The sequence below is a fragment of the Acipenser ruthenus genome, chromosome 15 (assembly GCF_902713425.1).
Source record: "Acipenser ruthenus chromosome 15, fAciRut3.2 maternal haplotype, whole genome shotgun sequence".
In the NCBI taxonomy this organism is placed as follows: Eukaryota; Metazoa; Chordata; class Actinopteri; order Acipenseriformes; family Acipenseridae; genus Acipenser; species Acipenser ruthenus.
The window spans coordinates 8,873,488-8,888,748 of NC_081203.1; the positions used below are offsets into that span (position 1 = coordinate 8,873,488).

Sequence of the window (15,261 nt, forward strand, 5' to 3'; positions counted from 1 at the left end):
GCAAACCTTGCCACGCTCTCCTCCTCCCACACGGTTGTGCCGTTGGCTCACTCCAACAAAAGGGGACCCGTTATCTCTTTGTCTGTGTTCCAGGCAATTACCATCAGAAGGAGCTTACACCGTGCTTAACCGTGTTACCAGCTCACTCCACCCGAGGGATCCCACACCATGCTTACCTGTGTTACTGGCTCACTCCACCAGAGGGAGCCTATAGCCGGCTTACCTGTGTTACCGGCTCATTCCACCAGAGGGAGCCCATCAACTGTTTACCTGTGTTCCCAGCTCACTCCACCAGAGGGAGCCCGCACTCTATTTTACCTGTGTTCCAGCTCACTCCACCAGAGGGAGCCAAACAGCTACTTACCTGTGTTCCAGGCTTACTCCACGCGGAGAAGACATTCTTCATTGCTTGCCTGTGTTCCCGGACCCAGACGTTCTGCAGACAGAGCCTGTGGCCGCTTGTCATTGTGAAATAGCATAGAGAGGGGAGAAGAAGTGAGTTAGTTAGTGGCCCGTACAGGGCACAGTATGCATTGTTTAAGTATATCTTGTATAAATATTGTAAATAAAGTTACGCACCTGAACACGCAGCGAGTCCAATTCTGTCCATCAGGAAGAAAACGACGGTGTACAGTAGCACCACACTACCAGTCCTTTCACATTATACAGTCTCGCCAGGTTTGAAATCGGTGGTTGTGAGCACCCAAGACGGCGAGCCACAGTACGCTGCCCTAGTCCAGCCTCCAACATGCCGATTGCACGAAGGCGCTGCTCACTTGACAGACGTGGCATATTGGTTTTTTCTGTCATTTTCGTTATTGCTTTTATTCAAGCTTGCAATTCAACAGCTGAAATCACTCCATATCCAGCGTCCATCATTTTATATACCTTATTTTTTTTTTAATACCTTTGTTCCGTGAAGTTGGAATGTTGACAGTATTGTTGTGTTGGCAGAGATTCAGTCCAATTGTTACACATTGATGTTTTCGTGTAGCTTTTCCTTTCAAGAGACTTTTTAAGATGTTTTCATTTTCAGAGTGAGAGTTCTTTTCTTTTAGAGAGTTTCAGCAATAGAGAGAGACTGTTTTCCCATGATGCAAGCATTTAAATGAACTCGGAAAATGGGTAGCGCAATCAGATTATCGAATCTCAGAAGAGTTCTCATTAGCATATTTCTCATATTTAGTTAATTGATTGACTCTTTTAAATCCAAGCAGTATTACATCATAACTTCACTCCCATCTCCATTCAGACAAGGCATCGTAAATCTTAGAAAAAGCATTCAGTAACTTTTAAAAACTTTTCCCAAGTTATGAACTTTTCCTCATGTTGGACAGAACTAATTGTCCCTTTTATCCCAGGCCATTCTCTTTGCTTCATGTTCTTACAGGTGGCAACAGTCAAAATGAGCTATTATGGAGAAAGAGCCTGTCACTATGTTTATATGGAATTCATTGCCTAAAACTTTTTCTGTTTTCAATCATGCTGTTTGTATAATTTCAGATAGTTCTGGAAACCTGGTATTATTTCAACAGGTTTATTTTCATGATTATTTTCTTCTTAGTGTAAAGCACTGTCATGAATAATGCAATATAAAACCAATGTTGTTGAAAACATACCATGCTTATTTATATTCCAATACACGACACTAGTTTTCTAGGTTATCAGAACATAGCTAATGTTGATCTACTTAAACATGATTTCTAGCTTGTCATCGGTTACAACAGAATATAAGAAAATGTATGAATGAGAGTCCATTCAGCCCATCATCTGGTTCCTAGACGCTGCCTGATCTCAAACCTTTGTAAAGCTGGGTCTTAAAGGATCCCAGTGATTCAGCTTCAGGAACATGGTTAGGTAACCCATTCCATACCCCCACCACTCTCTGTGTGTTGGTTATGGTTAACTTTGTCAACTCCTTTTAAAATGTCAATACTTTAGTCAAGTTCCCCCTGTACCTGCTTGTGGGAGGGTGTGGGAATTCCCTGGACACAGGAGACAGAAAGTTTCTTTGAAACACCTCTGGGGTACACCATTTTATTTATTGTAGTAGAAGGCGCTCTTAGGCCGTGGCCCTAAATACCGACACTGGTAAATGGGGTAGCATGCAATGATTACCAACAATGGTCTGTGGGTTTTTTTTTTTTTTTACAGTCCCGATTGCACTTGCAGGTGCTGAAAATAATAGACCAAAACCAGAAGGCGAAAGCAAAAAGGAAAATAAAACACAGCAACCAAACTACAAATAAAAGGTGCTGCTCCTTGCAGCGTCCTGCAGCCTCCGCTCTCCGGTACGGCTCGGGTTTCAGAGATACTTTGCTGGTCCCTCACTAACACTCACAGGTTTTGCCCAGACTTTCCCCAGCTAAACTAATAACGTCCCACTAGGGGTACGTAGAAACAAAGACACTGATTCTGTGCAGCGGCTGTCTTCTTCCGCCGGGCTTCTCTCTTTCTCTAGACACTGACGTTCTGTTATGATTTGTAATCTAGTTCATCAAACAGAGCCGCTGTGGTTTCTCCTAGAAAGGGCAAGAGTGAGGGAACAGCAAAACATCACTTTTATTGGTTGAGCGCCCCCCCCCCCCCCCCCCAAGACCCGCCTCTCGACCACTCAGAGAGAGAGAGACGACACACTCACCCAACCTCTCTGTGTCATTGCCATGATTGACAGGTGGATCCCACGGGGCTCCCGACCCCCCCGCCCCCCTCGCCTTGCAGGATCATGCATGCGTCAGATAGTCAGCACAGACCCCGCCCTGCTACACTGCTAATGAAGGATAGATCCATTCACTAACTATTGTAGCGCTTTTCACTTAATTCCTGTAAATGGAAAAACCCTGTCTCTGTTTTTTTTTTTACCTTGTATCGTTTTGTAATGTCCATACTTTTACAATGCTATGCATTGATTATGTTTTAGCATACATTACTTGTTCTGATTGCTTTTGAATTCAGGACTCCACACAGAGGGAACAGGGAAGCCATATGACAGATTTCAAAGTGTTTAAATTAAACTCAGGTGCCCAATCTTCACTCAAGGAAACAATATGATGGATTTCAAGGTGTTTAAATTAAACCTTGTTATAACATGGTTCAAGCTACTGCATATGATTAAAATGTACCATAATGATTAGGGAAATCAGTATTGTAATATACTGCCATCACAGCTAAAACATTCCAAACTGTATTAGATTAATACAGATTAATAACTATAAATAATTTATAAACGCCTGCATTTACTTACTGCAAGGGTAGTTTTTGTCAACAGACCTTATTTTGATGGAGGGCTCCACCTAAAACTACAACTCCCAGAATTCTTTAAAGACTTTGGTGCATGCGTACTCCTACTTGGACGCCTCCTGGTGGCCAATGGCTTGGCTGTGCATTTACATCTATATCTGACAAGTACGGAGATCATCCCCATCCTAGGGAGAGAGATAGCAGAACCGTAGTAGAGGGGGAGGCAAGAAGCTGCATTTTACCGTGAGAGGATACTGTCAAAATATAATAAATGAAGGTGCACACAAAAATCAAATAATCGTCGGCGCAAATCATTATAACAACCAGAGAAAAACGTAGAACAGAAGAAAGACGTTTTGCAAGGGATTTTCCGATTGTTTCAGCACACACTGACAAAGAATACGCTATTTTACAAAGATGGGTAACCGAGGGATGGAAGATCTAATTCCCCTGGTAAATAAACTCCAGGATGCCTTTTCTGCAATCGGACAAAACGCCAATCTGGATCTCCCCCAGATTGCGGTGGTTGGGGGTCAAAGTGCTGGCAAAAGCTCCGTCCTGGAGAACTTCGTTGGGAAGTAAGTCATTGTGTTTATTTATTTTAATAACATTTTCACAAAGCAACAACCTTCCATTGTTTTTTTTTTTTAACTTACAAATAATAATTTAAAAATAGCATTTGGAAATTATTAATAATAGAGGAAATAACATTAACGTTATGGGCTAATCTTGTTTTTATCATAGGAATTATGATCATAAAAACATAGCAGCAATGCTATTCGTGCAGAGATTAGTGCATAAACAATGTATGTTGTCATAGGCATCTCCATTTTTGTAAATAATATGGATAATTAAATCACAAATATATAAGTGTTTTCTGTTTGTGATTTTTATGTTACATGAAACTGAATTTGACATTGGAATTATTTAGCTAGAAATTGGTCTGCTTATTGAGGGTTTTTTTTTTTTTTTTTTTTTAAACACACTACCTCGTAACTGATTCAAAATCTGACTCTGAGTGTTCGGTTAGTATTTAAATATATTCTCTTAGAATGACACTAGGTTATATAGCTTTGAAAATGGGAGCACGTAAACGCCGATGCTGATTACCCGTATCTTTGATGCCCTGCATTTTATATCCTACACTGCCGCCAAACAAAACAAATCCTTGTTTGTCCCCGATCCAAGACAATCACAGGGATACCGTTTTCCATCTCAGGTACCCCCCGAGTCATGCACATATATACAGTATTCCATTTTTGGATCAGCGCTTGTTTTTTACTTAAACCCCGAAGCGTAAGCAGGATCATTTGGAACTGTGTATGTGAGCAGGTGGTCTAAATAATAATGGTCAAAATTAAGTCAACATGGTGTATTGTATATATGTTTGTCTTAAAGTAGTCACTCAGAATTGCACTGCAAATTGTATTTATGCTATTCAGCATTTCTGTATGTCTTTATATAAATGTCTCTATACGGCTCCTTCCTGCAGGAAAAAATGTATGCAGAATTGGTTATGAGAAAAATGATGAGTAAACAACATGATGCAAGGTTTGCCTCTGCTATATACACAACTCTAACCTATTTAATATATAGCTGCCATTTTGTTATGTAATAGCAGACAGCTATTCGATTCCTTGTCCAGCTCTGACCTTCAGTGAACGGCAAGATGCGTAACAGTTACCGTCGCGCTCTTGTTTAAAACGCGAATTGAAATAGATTGTGTTTGTACATTTTCAGAAGCTGATTGCGGCAGACTGGCTGGTGTTTATTTTTGGTATTATAACCGTAATGTCTCTGCGTTCAGCGCGCTGTAACCTTGTGTGCAGGAGAGAGGCATGTTCCTGGCACGGTCACAGTGGACGTACCTTGCTGCAGCATCACAGACTGCGTTGCTCTCTGCCCGACTCACAGACGGTAACTGTGTGTGTGAGGCAGGAAATTGTTCCTCAGTGATTTCCAGCTCCTCCAGGGACATGAGAATCTACTGCTATACTGGAAAAGCACCAACAAACAGAGTCTGCTGTAAACCCTCTATCATTGTGTATATAACACACTGAGAGTCTGCTGTAAACCCTCTATCATTGTGTATATAACACACTGAGAGTCTGCTGTAAACCCTCTTGTGTATATAACACACACACCTGTTATTGAACTGCAGTATCCAGGCTTTGACAATGCCACTTGAGCCTTTATGTACAATTTAACATTAACACTAGATTGTACCTTTTCTGATCTTTCCAAAAAACTCAGTCACAGCATGTGTCACTGGCAACACAATTTTAAAGTTACATTAAAACCCACTAAGATAAGAAAGCCATTTTATAAAACAGTCCTAGCTTCCCTGACAAATGAAGGCAGAACATTCCATAATTTCGAAGCTCTACAAAAAAAACCCTGCCTCCTCCCGTGTTGCTTTAGTTGACCCTAGAAATAACCAGCAGCCCCACATCTTGTGATCTCAGAGTGCGGTTTGGAAGATACAGGGTTAGTAACTCTTTTTCACAGTCTAAAAATAGGTGTTAAAAGATATTTCATGATTAAACATACTATGTATTAAATGGATCATTTTCTCTTGAGTTATTCTACAACAAATGTACCTTAATATTTAAACACATACCTGAAAAACAGGAAATGCTAAATTGTAGAATATTTCATTTTTTATGTCCACCTTTTAAAGACATTCTACTTTCACCATCAGTGAATTATCAAACAAAATAAAAATAACAACAGACACGTGAAATGTCCCCTTTCTGTACAGGACAGAGCGCATTTAGCAGAATTATTTCCGATCTTTGATGCTGCAGGTGTCTTTTTAGTTAAAGCAAGCTAAACCAGCTGACAGGTTAATAAATTCAGTGTAACTAGTAGAGTGTCACTAAGGCAAACGTTTGTAAGTGATAAAAAACAGTGTCAGTCATGGATGATTGTATGTATGTTTTAGCAATCGAAGGCATGAAAAGCTGCGCTCAGCAGTAGCATTAGACATCAGGTGCATAAATTAGGCTATCGCAACAGCGTACGCCATCGTTACTACTTCCAACTGAAGCCCGACTTAAAAGTAAATTCCACGCCAAGTGCAGCAAAGCAAAACCATCCCTGGTGTAGACCGAGGCGCAGCAGAGAAGGGAAATAGCCATAGTTTCACATGTTGGCTTTCGCATTCTATAAGCAAAAATGTCAAAATACGTACACTGCTGTCTCTATGTAAAGAGAACAAGGACATTCTTAATTCTAAGCTTAACACGACAGTCATATTTAGTCAGAAGGATAAATGGTGGTTGGCTATTATCTATCCTTTGCTGATCCCTTGGAAAGTATATATAGTGACCCATCCATCTTTTAAGGGCAAGTACCTTGCGAGGGATTGCGCTACAAGCAGTCGTTCTGTCCACATGGATAGGGATCGTCCTACAAGCAGTCGCTCTGTCCACATGGATAGGGATCGCCCTACAAGCAGTAGCTCTGTCCACATGGATAGGGATCGCCCTACAAGCAGTCGCTCTGTCCACATGGATAGGGATCGCCCTACAAGCAGTCGCTCTGTCCACATGGATAGGGATCGCCCTACAAGCAGTAGCTCTGTCCACATGGATAGGGATCGCCCTACAAGCAGTCGTTCTGTCCACATGGATAGGGATCGTCCTACAAGCAGTCGCTCTGTCCACATGGATAGGGATCGTCCTACAAGCAGTCGCTTTGTCCACATGGATGATGTCTCGTAGCAGCTTGTGAAAACATCCACTTGCTAAAATGCGTAATCCTATGAGTGCCTGTAATTCAGCAGATAAGGCAGCATTCCTTTGGTTCATATATTGAAGGTTATCCCATATTTCATCTATAAGATGAAGGAGGTTCTGTCTTGGTAATCGATAGCGCTCCAGATCATCAAACATATCCAATGGTTTAACTCTGTCCTGTATGATTCTTTCACGACGCATTGCACGGTGATACTGTAAATCATCACACCAATGTACTTTCCACCCATCTTTGGCTTTTGCTGAACTAAATGTTATTTTACACTATTCGAAGCTGATTTGCTTTTAAATGTAACTTTCTGTCTGTATCCCCTATGTTATTTGCCTGTCTATGTCAGCCTTACACCTACCCGCTAGCAGGCGTACAGTTACGACCCCTTTATGACCTGAATAAGTCTTACGTCTGCTTGGTGCACTCTGCAAAAAAATTGCACCCATCACTTATGCCGTCGTAACACTTACAGGGAGATCGTGTAACTAACCTGCTTGATTTTTTTGAGGATGCAACATCGACAATGGATAATTGCAAAGCATATGACATGGTTTATTTAGATTTCCAGAAAGCTTTTGACAAAGTCCTGCATAAAAGATTAATTCTCAAACTGAACGCAGTAGGGATTCAAGGAAATGCATGCACATGGATTAGGGAGTGGTTAACATGTAGAAAACAGAAAGTATTGATTAGAGGAGAAACCTCAAAATGGAGCGAGGTAACCAGTGATATACCACAGGGATCAGTATTAGGTACTCTGCTATTCCTAATCTACATTAATGATTTAGATTCTGGTATAGTAAGCAAACTTGTTAAATTTGCAGATGACACAAAAATAGGAGGAGTGGCAAACACTGATGCAGCAGCAAAGGTCATTCAAAATGATCTAGACAGCATTCAGAACTGGGCAGACACATGGCAAATGACATGTAATAGAGAAAAGTGTAAGGTACAGCATGCAGGCAATAAAAATGTACATTATGAATACCATATGGGAGATACTGAAATTGAAGAAGGAATCTATGAAAAAGACCTAGGAGTTTATGTTGACTCAGAAATGTCTTCATCTAGACAATGTGGGGAAGCTATAAAAAAGGCCAACAAGATGCTTGGATATATAGTGAAAAGTGTTGAATTTAAATCAAGGGAAGTAATGTTAAAACTTTCCAATGCATTAGTAAGACCTTATCTAGAATACTGTGTTCAGTTTTGGTCACCTCGCTACAAAAAGGATATTGCTGCTCTAGAAAGAGTGCAAAGAAGAGCAACCAGAATTATCCCGGGTTTAAAAGGCATGTCATATGCAGACAGGCTAAAAGAACTGACTCTATTCAGTCTTGAACAAAGAAGACTACACAGTGATCTGATTCAATGTCACCCTTACGTTTACACATATCTATGCTTATTCAGTTGTGATGAAATGTGGTTATGATGTTTCAGCATTGGTCATTTACACTAGAGTGCCAGAGCTCTGGACTGTCTGCCGGTATCTGTCTGTTTATCTGTCTGTATGTTTAGGTATAAAGAAAATATACCAGTTTTTTTTTTTTTAATATATTCTGCTCTTACATGTTAACTGTTTTTACGTCTTGTTTTTTCTTTGCTTTTGGAAACGTATGTACGATATTCTGCCCCTGTCTCTTAGAAAACAAAATGAATGTGCTGTGGCACCGGTCAGCATCTCAGATCAATATCCTGAATGAGGCGGCCCACCTGGCTGGTCCATCTGGTAGTTTGGGGGAGGGACTTGCAGACAGCACCATCTGTCCTGGGTGGGGCGGGGGAGAGACTGCAGGTGTGAGCAGAGACTCTTGAAATGGAAAAGGATGTCTTCATACTAAATGATTACTTAGAGTAATCACTATGAATTATTACACTGCATTTTTTTTAAATGGTAGAATAATAAAGCTATTCATATTGGCTCTGTCTAATTGAAATGTTATGATTTCTCTCAAGAAAGTGTTTTTCCACAATCAAATAAATATGGCAGGCCTTTGTTTCATTTTCCATCATGTGTAAATATTTACTGAAAATTGATTTATTGGGAAGATCAAGTCATTTCCGATAATGTAACATTTTTTAATATTAAATTCTAGTTTTGAAAATGAGAACCAAGTACCACAGGAATAACACCTGGATATCTTATGTACTTCAGCCATGTTGCTTCATGTGGATTTGGTTACCAGTATTCATTCCACGTTCCTTGGTAATAAGTGATGTTGATCACATGTATAAGGCATGTGTTACTCGCCTACCAGGGGATTGTGTTATTTCAGGCATGAATGCATGCCTATACACGTGATCAACGTCAACATTTTATATCACAGAAGTTAATCTAAGAAACAGTATCAAATCATCACATTAATGAAAACAAAATCATTCAATATTTGAGCAACATAACTCAGGACCACTCCATAAAATAGTAAGGGTAGGGAAATGTACAAAATATATTCAATTATATTTTAAGTTACTTGATTTTTTAAGACCTATTTTGAAAGAAACCAACTCTCCATGATAGTAGAAGGAGGGAACATGTAATAAAGCACAGTGAAAGCATGGTAAATCATAGGTAAGTATTGAAAAAGCCCAGCGAGGGATGGTATAGCATATGAACCCTTTCAGGGTTAATATCTTCGCGCCATATGTTAACACATGCTGTTGACAATCACGTTGGATCACAGGACTCCTAGGTCCCAGTCTGGAGTAGTGGTTAGGGCTCTGGACTCTTGACCAGAGGGTCGTGTGTTCAATCCCAGGTGGGGACACTGCTGCTGTACCCTTGAGCAAGGTACTTTACCTAGATTGCTCCAGTAAAAACCCAACTGTATAAATGGGTAATTGTATGTAAAAAAAATGAAATAATGGGATATCTTGTAATAATTGTAAATTGCCCTAGATAAGGGTGTCTGCTAAGAAATTATTAATAATATACTCAATAAAGGAGTTGCTTTTTGAATTATATAACTTAATTTCAACAAAAATAATTCAGGACTGAAAAGGTTAAAAAATGACAAATGGTAAACTATGGTAAATGCATAGAATAACTAGGGGATGCAGAAACTGTAGACTATATGGGCTGGAACAGCTTCTGTTAAATATCTTTAAACAAGTGCTGTGAATACTATCTCATACGAGCAGCTCATATGCTTCATCTGTCTGGGTCTTGCTCATTCCAGAGGTCTTCTTTTTAGATGAGGAGCTGTTTTGTGTTCCTTTACATTGGTGCCAAAGCACTTGCTGTAACAGTGCAGTTAATCCACAATCAGCCCAGCTGTGACTCTGAGGGGAGGGGATCCCCAGGAACCCTGAATGACCCCAAACACTGAGGTCAGGGAGGGCTGTTGTGTCACATTATTGATCTAGAACACAATAAAAACGGTTGTCCTCAATGGGACCAGGTGGTATTGTAAAGTCAATCTGTCTGATAATCAGATTATTATAGTCAAATTGTTCATGTGACATTCCCAATGAAGAACCTCCCAAAATAATTAAAATACAACCCATTATTAATGTTAAAGTACTTTACTGGAAACACCTAAGGACTGGTTAGTGCCTTTTCTATGACAAAAGGGCAGAAGAGCATTCATTCCTAGCATTGTAAATTGGAGCCAGGTGCAGGGTATTTAAAGGAAGCAGCCAGGCTGCTCAGGGCTGCTGTGTGGAGAGCACCTCTTGATAGTGTGCTCAAGCGTATAAAGAAAAAGGTACCGTGTAAAGCCTATTCGTGTTATTTGTTTAAAAACTATGTGTTTTGTTTTTGTTTGATTTTTGTTTATCAGGTAAACAGCTTAGCTGTCCTGTTTTATAGTTTAGGTTCCTATTTGTGTTTTAGTTAGTGCTCAAAACAAGAGCTAGGTGTTCATTTGTGTTGTAAATAAAAGTGTACAACCGTGCTAATACTGCAGTTCCTGTTCCAACGTCTTTAAAGGGGCAACGAACCCGAGTGGAAGCAGCTCGGTTACTATATGTGTGTATGTATGTATGTATGTATGTATGTATGTATGTATATTATATATATATTATGGTTCATTGACTTCTGTTTTGTTTTGGAGTTCCTGTTGTTCTGTGGTTGAATTTCTTTGTACTCATTTCTCTCTTGTACTTGCAGTGACAACCAGAAAATGCAGTTTGTTAATATATATTTTTGCACGTACAGACGTATTAACATGAACAATGCAAGGATTTATTTCTCGCAACAAAATGTCTATTACCATGGTGTGGCAGGATGGCTTGTGTGGTGACCAGGAAGACAGACACACAGGACTGGGGTATGGAAATTTTAGGTTTCACTTTAGGTTTCTTTCCTGTTCCGTCTCTGAACACACCAACCTCAATCAGCCAAAGCTGCGGGTTTATATACATGTGACCGTCTCCAAATTAGTAATAAATTAATCAAATCTGGAGACGGTCACATTCTGCAGAAGTTTTGGATATGGAAGTTTAACCCCATCCATGCTGCAAAACAATTAACAATAAATAAACATGTTTTTACACATATAAACAATACATTTGAATAATAAGAATACAAAACATACAATACACACAGGGGTGTACCATGTCACACATGGGAACATAGAATATGAAAGCAAAAATGTGGTCCAATATCTGCACGCCAAACAGACTAGAAGTGCTGATTTTGGACCATATCTGAACACATTGGATTGTGTTATTGAGCTTATAAAAAATGGCACTGCATTTTATAGGCCTGCAGAAAGCAATTGAAAAAGAAAAAAAATCAATTTGGCACACAGGTAATCTAAGACCCTTGGTACAATAGCCTTGCTACTATTACAGAGTATTTCACCTCAAAAGGATCGTCCGTGATTGATTTAGATTTTTTTTTTGTGGTGACCTTTTTACACTGAAAACGAAGCCCTGAATCAGTTGTTTCCATGACAACAGGCCTGTTGAGCAGGATGCGAAGGCAGAACGGCAATCAGACCCCTTTCTGTTCTTATTCTCTCAAAGCTCCACTCTGGTAGTTGATCACTTCAGGTTACTTGAGCAGCTTCCGGCACCAGGAAAGGAAATCAGTGATAGAGAGGTAAAGGGGGGGGGGGGGGGTGTGTGTGCTGTACTCTAGATGGAATGAAGTAGTACAAAGTGAAGCCAAGTAAAATGGCATTGCTACCCCACCCCTCCCAAAGTGAATTGGTTGTCAAATGAACTAGGGAATGTTTCAAAGAGTTCCAAGCTGATCTGATGATACGCAACTTGTTAAATTTGACACAAAAATAGGAGGAGTGGCAAACACCGTTGCAGCAGCAAATGTCATTCAAAATGATCTAGACAGCATTGAGAACTGGGCAGACACATGGCAAATGACATTTAATAGAGAAAAGTGTAAGGTACTGCACACAGGCAATAAAAATGTGCATTATAAATATCATATGGGAGATACTGAAATTGAAGAAGGGAACTATGAAAAAGATGTTGAAATGTTTATGTTGACTCAGAAATGTCTTCATCTAGGCAATGTGGGGAAGCTATAAAAAAGGCCAACAAGATGCTCGGATATACTGTGAGAAGTGTTGAATTTAAAATCAAGGGAAGTAATGTTAAAACTTTACAATGCATTAGTAAGACCTCATCTAGAATTTTGTGTTCAGTTCTGGTCACATTGCTACAAAAAGGATATTGCTGCTCTAGAAAGAGTGTGAAGAAGAGCGACCAGCATTATTCCGGGTTCAAAAGGCATTGCATATGCAGACAGGCTAAAATAATTGAATCTATTCAGTCTTGAACAAAGAAGACTACGCAGCGATCTGATTCAAGCATTCAAATTTCTAAAAGGTATTGACAATGTCAACCCAAGGGACTTTTTTACCTGAAAAAAGAAACAAGGACCAGGGGTCACAAATGGAGATTAGATAAAGGGGCATTCAGAACAGAGAATAGGAGGCACTTTTTTACACAGAGAATTGAGAGAGTCTGGAACCAACTCCCCAGTAATGTTGTTGAAGCTGACACCCTGGGATCCTTCAAGAAGCTGCTTGATGAGATTCTGGGATCAATAAGCTAGTAACAACCAAACGAACAAGATGGTCCGAATGGCCTCCTCTCGTTTGTAAACTTTATGTTCTTATCTGTGCAGGATGTAATACCTCTTAACCATTGAGATTGCTCCTGCTTTCCATTTTATAATACATGTATATGTTCAACAGCAGGCAAGAACATTTTCAATTAAAAACCGACACACTTTGCACAAATGAACCCAGGTTTTTAGCGCATTTAGAACATATACACCCTCCCACTCTCTTCATTTCCCCTCTCCCTCCACAATGTGGTTCACTTCATTGCAGGCAGTAAGCACACATACTACATGGTGTTAAGCAAATATGATGAATGCAGGACAAAAAGAGATCTTTTAAAAAGGAATCATCTTTCTGCTGATAATTACTGCCGTGCTGAATGATGAAGAGGATTCAGACTGTGCTGAATATCCCCACATCCTTTATTATCAACTAGGTGGTGGTTTTATTCCTGAGGATGAAAGCTTAACTCACACATGCTTTTGTTGAGCTGTATGAAATCAACCCAATTGTCAGTCCGCTTACTGGAGTTAAACATCACTATCTGTGGCTGGGCACATACCAACTACTAAGAGAATGTCTCAAACACTGTAAAACAGTGTAGGAGGAATACATGAATCAGTTACTACATTGTGTGTAGACTCTCATTGTATAGGAGAGTCAACTCATGCAGTTTGGGTGAGAGGACTGCAAAGGGAAGCGGAGTGGTTCTGGCTGCTCAAACTGTGCAAGATGGCACAAGAAGCGAGGGGTCAGCATTATCTGTGACAGCAGCTCTTCACCCTACACATTACACTGTGTTACATACACAGACTCACCTTGCCACCCTGGATACAGTCCCTCCCGTTACTCCCTGTGACAAGGTGGCTGGGTGGACAGAGACTCGGAGACAGGAAAACTGCAGTTTAAGCACTGCTGCGCATTTTTAATAAACACAAAATAAAAAGGTTTAACAAAACAAGTCAAGAACACAAGAAACAGAAACAAAATAACCAGCTCAAGGGCCAAAACAAAATACAAAAACCATAGGCTGGGCATTCGCCTTCACTACCTTAAGAAAACAATTAACAAAAGACAACAGACAGACCTTCCATGTGGTCTCCCCTCTCCCAGGCAATCTCTCTTATGGAGCTGTGTAGCTCCCTTATATAGCATGTGGCAGGATTGATTGAAAATGAATCATTCAATCAACGCCTAGCCACATTTTCACATGTATCTGACAGGGATAGGAATTAACCCTAATCCTGCCAACCACCACCACAAACACACCCAAAACAACCAGGGCTGGAATCTTAACTTCCAGCCCTGCCATATCTAACAAACACTTTTTCATATAATATTTACACATATACATTTATTTACCCGTGCAGGGCTTCTGCCCTGCCACACACCCCAAACCACTTCCTGTCACTTCCCCAAACTTACCAACTTCCTCTATTTAAAAAGCCTCCCAACCGTTTGTTCAAATCAAAAGGGTTATTCAAATTAAGAACAAACAGTAGGAGGTTATTGTCTTTTATTTGAAAATTGGAACATCTTAGATTGCAGGCGTAATCCTTGTTGAGGGCTACTGTTATTGTTCTAGGAATTTGGAATGCTTTCAAAGAAAGAAAAATTAAAAAGTAAAGCGGGCTATTTCCTTAACATTTCCTTTGCAATTGAATTGAATTCCAAGTTCCTATTGTTCTAATAGAACCTCTAAAGTCATTTTTGCAGAATGAAGGCAATGTGCAGTGTGTGTCCAACAAACACAATTAAAAACTACAGAAAAGCAGCAATGCAGAAGCTTTATTTATTCAATTCACTTAATAATTATTAATAAAAAATGTTTACTAAAATATAGCTAACTAAAACATTGGAAACACTTAATTATTGTTTCTCATATGGGCTGAGGTATGTATCCATGTATTATAAAATCTTTGAATGGCAGTGAGGTTGTAATAGTAAAGCAGCTGAAGTGCAGTGCAATGCAGTATAACGTTAGGTTACTTACCGTAACCCTGGTTCCCTGAAAGAGAAGACGACCACCAGCATACTTATGGGATATGCCTGCCTTAGGTAGGTATTCAGTGAGCTCTTTATATCAGAGCTGCCGATAGGCCCCTTCCTGGGGCGACGTTCTCGGTCCCGCCTACCGAGGGATTAAACAGTCAACCCACGGAAGCCATTTTGTCTTGCGTCGAACCCATGAGGGTGACCGCTGCGACCTCGCTGGTTGGTGGTCATCTTCTCTTTCAGG

The 15,261-nt window shown here is 40.0% G+C and overlaps 1 protein-coding gene across 11 annotated transcripts in view; it reads left to right on the forward strand.

The window, feature by feature from the left end:
• Positions 1-3,404: 3,404 nt before the first annotated feature.
• LOC117422010 (dynamin-1) overlaps positions 3,405-15,261 on the forward strand; it is a 116,043-nt gene continuing 104,186 nt past the window's right edge. For all 11 annotated transcript variants that reach the window (XM_058987128.1, XM_058987129.1, XM_058987119.1 and 8 more), the window contains exon 1: positions 3,405-3,818. In XM_058987128.1, coding sequence (XP_058843111.1) covers positions 3,658-3,818 — 161 coding nt within the window. In that variant the 5' untranslated portion in view covers positions 3,405-3,657. The remainder of the gene's footprint in view (positions 3,819-15,261) is intronic.